Below are 10,244 nucleotides of genomic sequence, written 5' to 3' on the forward strand. Positions count from 1 at the left end.
TCCAAAATATTCCCAGAATGCAATGTCACAATCGCGTTTCTAAATAGGATTCAGATATAACAAAACCCATTATGTTGTTTTGATCGTTTTGTTTTTCACAAATTGTCGTTCATTACAGAATGTGACAACAAAATGCCGTGCAGTTTACCAATGGAGCAACAACAATGTTACGTTTCAATGTGTAAAGAATATTTCCTAAGTGCTCTAAATGCATTTAATATTTCGGAGGGTGCGGTGCGATTTGTTGACATGTCTTGTTGTTTTGAATGCGGGTTCCATTAGATAAAATTAGTCGGCGATCAGCACTCATATTAATGCCATCGACCCGCTGACATTTATTTTGTGTATTTAATATTTGCATGCGGGAACGCCTGATATGGAAACCGGGGGACGCTCTGACGGGTCAAGTCCGTCTGCCACCTGTTAACTCAATAGCCCTATACATCTTAAAGCTCATCCGAGTCCAGCGACATCGATATCTATCGGGAATTGCGTATGATTTATGAATTCTTTCAGGGTGATGAGATGAATATCCTCCTCTTTAGGCGCAACTGGGAAATCGAATTAGTCAGGCTTGACAAAGGGGCACACCTCGTGTTTTTCGCGCCTGCTCAGATCGGACAGACACCATATGCGATAAGTGCCCTGTGTCACGGACTTGGGATACAAAGAGCAGTCATATAATACAGTGCATACCTGAGACCAGCAAGTATCCGGCACTCCAGCGTCAGACTCACGTGACTTCTGAGAATATCGTTCTGTGAGAACACGTTTCGACGCACCGCTTACAGCGGACAGATATTAACTCAGCAACGCGTTCAGTTGTCCTTGAACCGAGTCATGTACAGAATGGCGGTGCACTTGGTCTTTTAGAGGGCTCTAGTATTTCACTATAGTCGAAAAGCCATCAAGATCCCGCCATCTTTGGTCTGAATCCTTACACTGGATATTGGTTTTTTCGCTGCGAAGTAACGCCGAGAACAGGACAAAACGTAGACCGGTGCTCGACCCAGGTCTGTTGTGGTTTTGTCATCGTTGGACTTTGGACATCAAAATGGCAGTGCGCATTCTATGGAGACACGTAGCATTACCTTATGGCTTTGTTTTCGTCCTTGTCACCTCGCATCTAGCAGCTGCCGAAAGTAAGTAGCCGTAGTTGGCCAAATTTATCCTCTCAAGAAACTGAACAGAAACTTCAGGCAATGAGTCCGTGTTTGGGGCTAGAGCCAAATTTCAGCATTCTGACTTGCGGTATATTCTTTTACCAGATATATACACAAAACAACTAAAGTTTTGTGGAGCCTCCACAAAACTTTAGTTGTTTTGTGAGGGAGGGGGCAGAGATATTCGTATTAGTTTCAGATTGTTGAGTCAAGACTCCACATCCATCACAGTTACGGGGGGGATACTAAACTTTCCCCTTGGTTCTGCAGAAATGTGCATTTTTAGAAATTATATATAAAAGGTGTCCTTGGGTTAACGACAGGGTACAAAGGAACACTTCATGCAATTAAATGTCATACTGTATACATCATGAACAAGGTCAGCGCGGCAATGTTCTCAAAAATAGCCTATCTGGTCTAAAAACAGCAAAATTTGGCAAAATCATTTTTGAAATGCGAAAATTAGTTTAGGTTCAGAGGGCTTTAAATCGGGTTCCCGGAAACACGCATGTTTTTTTTTGTTCTGATGGAACTTCCTGATATCGTACGTGTATGCTGCTTAAAGCCAGCTTCGCACTCATCAAATTACACAATGTCGGTGACATACCATGGCGTTGGCGAGACGAGGCGATATGTGGGATTTCGAAATACGCGGAGTTATGGATACGTAGTGGAACAATTCAAACTCGCTGGCTAGATAAACCGCCGACCCGCTTTGCCTTGCGATGACAGATTAGAGGGACAGTAGCTGTAATATGGAATGATTCAGATGATTGTTTCGCTGTTTTTGTTTTTTGTTGTTTATAATTTCAACCGAAGTTTCTTGGTCTACTCCCCAAAGCATGTTAATATACTCAGTATTCAGCTTGTCAACTCAGCCTGTATATGTGCGTACTGCATTGTTATTGTTGACAAGTGAATTCTGGTCCGGACTAGAATTCAAATGTAAACAAAAGTAGTGCATAGACGCTGTGTTGACAAGCTATGTAGATCACCGTGACAAGCGGAGTCCTTTGCAAACGATGAAGGGCGTGGGGTCGACTCTGGCTTTCATAATGTCAGTTGCCCGACATATTTTTATCAGATATTAAAAACTTCTTCGGGAATACACGTGAGACGTGAAGCCGGGCATCATAATCCATAATCGACGAAATGTCTTCAAAACGATTTCCTTTGGCAAAGTCGATCCGTCAATCTATGACTTTCGGAAACGCGCTGTCTCTCCGAGGGTATATCCTGCCTTATGATCATCAGCATGGGGTGAATGACCGATACGACGCTCATTCCAAATATCAGCAGATACGGTTTTGAGGCGATGTAACAGGACCATTTTGTTTTACTATCAAGTTTCAAGAGCAGCGGAGGGCAGACAGGAGTAGCGGCTGGTTTCTGGGAGTGCCCGAAATCCGTTCATGCAGTCGATAGTTTCATCGGTCACTTTTTTCATATGTTTTACAGTGGCATTTTGTCTCGTCTTGATTATTGGCTTGGTGTCATGCGGCGGGTTTCGGTATGCGCCATTGGCTAAGTCACACTATTGTGAATTCATATTTCCTGCTCAAGTGGCAATCACTGGCGTCCCCTTGCCTATCACTCATATATATCCGCATCGAGCACTGTAATTTCCTACGAGGATATCTGTATACTTCGATTTATATATATATATATATATATATATATATATATATATATATATTGTACAAACTAAGTGGTAAAAATCACACTAAATATGATGTCTATACTTCATATACACACATACACACAGGCACACAAATATGTGTGTATATGTGTGTGTATTCAGGTGAATCCGGTATATTTTCATGCATCAAATGATCAAATGTCATAAATAATGACGATTAGGAGATTTCCCTTCGCATCAACACCACGAAGCATAATTCATGCCGATATAGTGGATATCCTACAGGCTGTAATTCCTCAAAATTCTCCTCGGGCTTTGCCCATCTGGGACGTCGTTATGTATGTAGAGTGTCAGACACAAGTTTTTGTGATGCTTTAGGGAGCCGTCGTTATTTACGGCCTGCGGGGACGGAGGAATGTGAGGGGGTGTCACTCAAAAAACTGAAAACTTCAAAAGGGTTGCTCAAAATGTGGAGAGGAAGAAGGGTGAGTACTCAATTTTTTGTGCGAAATAAATTGAAACCCGTCTCAGATCGCACCATTGCACACATCAATTACTCAAAATTTTCGATGCGAGACCGGGGACAGCCCCTCTCGTGCTCTCCCCCCTAGGGTGTTCTGACAGTTTTACTAGTAAAAGACGAACTGAAAATGCCTCTCAGATTGCACTAGACTGCACCATTGCACACATCAATTTATAAAATTTTCCATGCAAGATAGGAGACAGCCGCCTCTGATACTTTCTCCCTTAGCCTCTCGCGTGTTGTCCCCGTATACTTTCAAATTCTGCCCTGTCAGATATCCTTGTGAAAACCCTGTCAAGATACCCATCCAAATTAAAAATTATATTATCTTGTTGGATATTGGTCATAGCGTGAGCTTTTGCTGTGACTTTGAATTTCGTTTTGATGGTTTCAGCTTTTTCAACTGCCATGAGATAACCGATGATAACATCAGATTTTGAAAGGTTTACTTTAATCTGTATTTTGTAAATTTTACAAACACATGTACTGGTGTTTAACATTTTTTAAGAGGAGGGGCGGGGGTTCAGTCAAAATTTCAGAGTTAGAGGGGTTACTCAAATTCATCATGGTCGGCTGGGGGAGGGGTTACTAGTAATTTCGGAGAATCCGATGAAATCCCTCCGACCACCCCAAGGCCGTAAATAATGAGGGCTCCCTTAGATACATATTTTACTTTCTTCTACACACATACATACATACATACATACATACATACATACATACATACATACATACATACATACATACATACATACATACATAAACACATACACACACATACATACATACATCATACATACATACATACATACATACATACATACATACATACATACATACATACATACATACATACATACATACATACGTACATCCATGTATATATGTATATATACATATATATATATATGTATGTATGTATATATCACGAAATCACATCAAGTTGAAACTGTATATATATATATATATATATATATATATATATATATATATATATATATATATATATATGATGTGATTTCATGATTTCGTTTCGAATTTGATTTATTTTATGAGAGGTGAATCCTCATAACTTTTGCCAGTGTCGTTGTCGCTGTTATCATGTATCTTTAGCTCTTGCTTTTCATAGCACGGTATATCCATCATTTGAAATTCGCCGCCAGCATCATCACCTACATATTTCCGTCTTATCAGTGATTTTCATCAACACGTGCGAGCACTTCACCATGCATGCAAAATGAATAAAATGAGACGATTTTCATTCGTTTCGCTCACAATATCTGTCTGCGGATACATAAAATGTGCACTTTCCGATAAATACTCTAGGTAACAAAAGAGCCGCAGAAATCTTGTAATCGTTCCTTCCACGCTACGGTTTAGAACCAAATTTTGCATATCAGACAAGCCGCCCTCTGTAGATATCGATACGCAACGATTTATTGACCTTCACTTAATAACTGCTTTGTGTTCTCAGAAGCGATGATGTCCGCCTGCGGTGAAACGGTGGAAGCGGACGGTAGTCGACTCGTGTCGCAGTTCTCGAAAAATCACGAAGACAAACTGGACTGCGTGGTGACTTTGGAGGCGTCGGAGAACAACCAGCGTATTTTGTTGACCGTGAGTGGAGAACCTTTGCTATGAAGTACATTGGTAGTTATGGTAATACCGAAAAACCAGTCTGTACCTGGAGAAGAAATATCCTACCCGATAATGCCATATTTTTTTACTATTTTGAGTAATTAACTAAGCGGCGGACAACCAATCATGATAAACTTATGACAGAAAAGGTCACTTCACATCCTGGGGCAATCGATGCAGTAATGTATTTTGAGGTTAAAAAACTTGACCTTAAGTCATTGACTGATGAATGCATCTCTCCGTACTTTTCAACCATCCGAGGTAATGTCTTTTTGTGCTGTCAGAGTTTTACTTGGTATTATAAAGATACAGAAATTAGACTTGCCATTGCTATGAGCACATATACTACAGTGGAATTTTTATATGACGCCCTCAACCAACTGTGTGGTTCCTTTTTGGGTCATTCAGCTTATTTTATTAACGCTCGTTTTAGAGTTATTGTTATTGTCGTTTTCTTTTTTACATACGAAAAGTTTGATTGGATCGACCTCGAAACGTATCGCGATGGCTGCCCCGATTATCTCGAAATTTACGACGGTGCTGTCATGCCGTCAGCACGGCCGATTAAACGGTTCTGCGGCACCTTCAAACCGGGTGATGTCGCCTCTTCGTCCAATATTCTTGGTCTGCGCCTGGTCACTGACGGCACGAAAACGAGGCAAGGATTCAGCCTCGTTCATACATCATTTCACGTCGGTAAGTTTTGTCTCAAAAGCATATTTACGTTTGCAGTTATTTAAAGCCCCAGTAATGCTAACTTTTGATGATAATTTCACCATTTTTTATTTTGAATTTGAACCATAATTCCTTGTTCTTCTCCATAAAGAATGTTGATCTACACAGTATCCAGCTTGTCAACTCAGCCCCTATAGTTGTAAACTGCATTGTTATTGTTGAAAAGTGACTTCTGGTCCAGACTAGAATTCAAATGTAAACAACAACCATGATTTTACACATATAGACGCTAAGTTGACAAGCTAAATAGTGGGTGTTTCAACATTCTTTGGGGAGTAGAATAAGAAGTTATTACTGATTTATAAAATAAAAATAATGAAAAATCATCGAAAGTTAGCATTACTGGGGCTTTTTAATATGCCCATATATTTTCCAGGAGATGCTGACTCATGCAACAACACGGAGACATTTATGTGTATCAACCAGCGGTGTCTAAACTCCTCGTTACACTGTAACGGCCTGGACAATTGTGGGGACCTCTCCGACGAATGGTTCTGCATCGGTAAGTCAAGCTCACTTCACGAGCTCCTTTCATTCGAGCTGCATAGAAAAGCCCGCCAGCTAGAGGTCTTGTTACTATGTTGAAGACCGTCGCCGATAGGTCTCGGAACCAGAACACTGAGTGATCAATCGCTCGAGCCGTGACGGTTTTATGTCAAGTGCTCTTGACTTACAATTTCTGTCTTCGCCTACATGAAGTATATATAACATTACTTTGTGGGTATTTTTCGCTGGGTACCGTTTTGTTGGCCTCATCACTTGTTTTTATGATACTTCAAGGAATACTCTGGTAGCTTATATGAGCCGCTCAAAAAAATGCATGCATCGACACCATACAGATATCTCGATCTTGAACTCGCCTCTGACGTTCTGACGACGAAGCTCGCATTTAAGTAGTATACGCCTCGACATTGGCAGACTTAAGCTTTTGCTCAAATTTCATCAATGAAACTTCCAGCCATCAAACTCCTACCAAATCAAAAATCAAATCAGGGGGATCACCGTGCAAAGTATTGTACAAGAAAGGCAAATTACCTAACATTTACCGATATTTGAAATTCATAATGGCCCTGTGTTACTAACTTTATGAGGAAAAATAAATTGTCTTTTTCCGAAAAACTAAAACAGCGAATATTTTTAAATGAGCCCCACAAGTGGCAGAAGAGAAAATAATTTTTAAAAATTGAGAGTCAGAATATCTGTCTCCAAATGCACCTCGGGGACAGATATTTGGATTCTCAAACTTTAAATGTTTTCGGTCTGCCACGTGTAGGGGTTCATTTTGAAGCTCACTGAGTAAGTTAAAAGATTTTGCTGCCTTGTTTTTGTGGAAATTTGTGAAAATCGTAAACTTTAATTTTTCCCCACAGAGCAAAGAGATGGCGGCCATTTTGAATTTCAAATGTTATTAGGTATTGGGTAATATCTTACTCTAGTAGCAAGTTTTTGTACCGTGGACCCCGATATTTTCTTTATTTCGAAAGGGAATGACTTAAAGTTCTTTTACAGAAAGTTTGAGCAAAGTTTAAATATTTCAATTTCGAAGCGAGAACTATCTTAACTAGCATCACCAAGTTACGACAATTCGCTTGGAACTATGAAATACCCAGTGGTAGAGGTTAAATGGCACGGCATGCTTTATATTGTGTCAACATACAAACTAGAAGCGACGAAGAGATGATCGAGATTGTACCACTGGAATAGAACACAGTTTATGAAACAAGGAAATATTTTTATAAAGGAATTTGGCCAACATCAGGTCTGTTGATACATGAATTACTTATAGTAATGATAGTCTTTGACTTTGATTCAATAGAAAGCACGGTACCCACAGACTTCGTTCTTGGCAGTTCCATATTGTTCCTATGAACAATTGGTTCATTACATGGGTTAGTGGGTACCAGGCTGTATTTGTGAATTAATAGTCAATATTGTGATTCTCTCTTTAATTTGGTACTATTGTCATCAACATTTTGAAATGACATGGTGGTCATAGTTGGTCTATGGCGGGGTAGTCGTTTGTGCAAAGGTTGCCGCTTGGTTGTCGACTGTATGTTTTTGGTTTTGTATCGTGCAGGCACAAATTGTCACCACAAATCAATGCCGGTGGTACTTATCACATGACTCTTTAAATCCGTTCATTTATTTTAAATTCCCCTTTTTCAGATTACCTTATCAAATGGAGTGAGCTGCAAATTCAGTTGTTTGTTGTCGGAGTGTTGCTGGCATCGGCCATTCTTATTCTGATTCTGTGCTCGGTTTGGTATCGCTTTTTACGCTGGTATGACGGCAAAAATACCCTGAACTTGGACTTTGAAGAAGCGGACGATCAGTTGCAGCTCCAAAGGAGAGGAGAGTCAAACAGACATCAATACGTGCCTTACACTTCGCTGCACGTCACCAGGTCGACGCCGGGCAAGCAAGACAGGCTGCATTTAGGCGGCAGCAGACACACGATCTGAACCAGGGCAAAGGTGCCAGAATGGTCTGCAAGGTTGGGTCGAACAAACCTGAATCAAACTTTGAAAAAATATTGCTACAACGGCCACTACCTTGCCGATAGCGTACATGTATCTCTACAAGAGGTAAACCAACTCCTCACCTGGGTGGCTTATGACTCATATTTTTGACAGTGTGCAGCAAAGCTTGCCATATAAGTGAAAGAAGGAACTTGTAAAAAGAATCTTCGAGGACATGCATTCTTTATGCTCGCCATTATGGCCAACTTCAAGTCTGAATTAGACTGACGAGATCAACGAATGTACTCATTGCCTCGCCCGATACGAGGCAAGGTCCTTTCCACGAAAAATAACTCATCTGTTTACCTCATCAACATGCGGCCATGGGAAAGGGGAACCCCGCAATCACCCACACAAATGTCAATACCGATACTTTATAGGTTTGCGAAATTAAAAGTTTCATACCTTGAGAGTACCTATCAGACTGGAACACCGTATTTATACTGGTGACATGACACGCCCTTCGTGCGAAGTTCGCGGAAATCTAAGATACCGAGGAACTGAAGGGGGTCTAATGTTGAACTTCCTCATAACTTCGATCCAGATCCCGGGAAGGAACGAAATTAGTTTTGTTGTTCAATCCAAGCCGTTTCTCTGTGATATTATTGAACTTCTGCGTAAAACAAATGCCTGACTTGCCTAAAACTGCGCTGGTTTTTCTACTTTGTACACAGTTCGTATATTACGCTTTGTTTTTTATTCCTTTCAGCTTTTACAACCGTGAACACCTTAACATATTACAGGTATACAGAAGATCTCTCAGCGACTAAACTATTGACTTTAATAATATTTTTCAGTATTTTTCTCAATATCTTTTGGAAGACTGGACGATCTTTTTAATATCATGGTCCGTACATTGCAACGTGTACTCAGGAATTTGTCTGACCATCATGTCTGAAGCTTATGCAGTCAACTTCAAAGTAAAACAGTCATGTTATCAATATTTGCACATTGGCCATGCTGTGATATTTTACTAAATTTTCTATTGTTACTAAATTTTTCGAATAACTCTTTTTCCTCACATTCCTTTTATAATACGCCAAGACATATCAATCCGAGATAACGAAATGTGTATTGTTTTCTAAGGAAGTTTGTTTCAGATTAAATGATTTTGTCAAAATATAAGTTGATTCTTCGTACTTACTTTCAGTATATGTGTTGGTTGATTGTACAAGCCTTTCCTTGAAGGCGTGCATGTATGCACGCGCGTGCGCCAACGCGTGTGAGAAACTGAGGAGCGTGGGGTATGCGGACAGCGTAGGCAAAGATAGATAAACAGATAAACCATTTAGAAGTGACGGACGCTTGTTGAAGGGCCAGTAATTATAATTTTGATGATTTTTTCACTACTTTTGTTTTTAATATCAACTGCAGTTTCTTGAGTTTCTTCCGCATATTAAGATACACATTATTCAGCTTGTCAACTCAGCCTGTAAAATACACTGTTATTGTTGACAAGTGATTCTGGTTCGGACTGAAATTCAAATGCAAATAGTAAGCTTAACATTGCATTCTGCACGTATAGACGCTGTGTTGTCAGCTGAATTTATAGAAGGCGTTTCAACAGACCAAAAACTCGCAATTGAAATACAAAATGAAAGTAGCGAAAACAACATCGAAAGTCACTGATATTACCCTGTCCTTTATCCTCAATATCGGAAAGAAGAAAGCGGCGTGAAAAATCAGTGCTTACATGGTGTGATTATTGATAATCAAGCTCTTGAACTGGAATGGCAAGTTCTAGGTAATAATTTTCATTTTCAGTCGCTTCATGCGTATTTTGCAACGCCGCTCATCACCAGTGTTGCCTTGGCTAGGTCCATTCCCGTCTCTCTGATCCTCCAATGCTGATAAAATACTGCCAGGCAGGAGAAAGCGGGAGGGAGGGGGAGGAAGTTTGTTGTGGTATCAACAGAAATACATGCCAGTCGTTTTATAGAAATTATACTTTCAAGATCGAACAAAAATCACTATTTAATGTTTTGTGTGACCTTTTATAACCCTAACATTGTAAATTCATTGTAAGG

The 10,244-nt window shown here is 40.1% G+C and overlaps 1 protein-coding gene across 1 annotated transcript; it reads left to right on the forward strand.

The window, feature by feature from the left end:
- Nucleotides 1-392: 392 nt before the first annotated feature.
- On the forward strand, nucleotides 393-9,336 carry LOC139147634 (low-density lipoprotein receptor class A domain-containing protein 2-like). Its single transcript, XM_070718780.1, has 5 exons — nucleotides 393-1,142; nucleotides 4,800-4,942; nucleotides 5,437-5,659; nucleotides 6,075-6,200; nucleotides 7,865-9,336. Exons 1-5 carry the CDS (start codon nucleotides 1,055-1,057, stop codon nucleotides 8,158-8,160), a joined length of 876 nt encoding a protein of 291 aa, XP_070574881.1. The 5' UTR covers nucleotides 393-1,054; the 3' UTR covers nucleotides 8,161-9,336.
- The last annotated feature ends 908 nt before the right edge of the window (nucleotides 9,337-10,244 follow it).

The sequence above is a fragment of the Ptychodera flava genome, chromosome 13, assembly GCF_041260155.1.
Source record: "Ptychodera flava strain L36383 chromosome 13, AS_Pfla_20210202, whole genome shotgun sequence".
NCBI classification, from domain to species: Eukaryota; Metazoa; Hemichordata; class Enteropneusta; family Ptychoderidae; genus Ptychodera; species Ptychodera flava.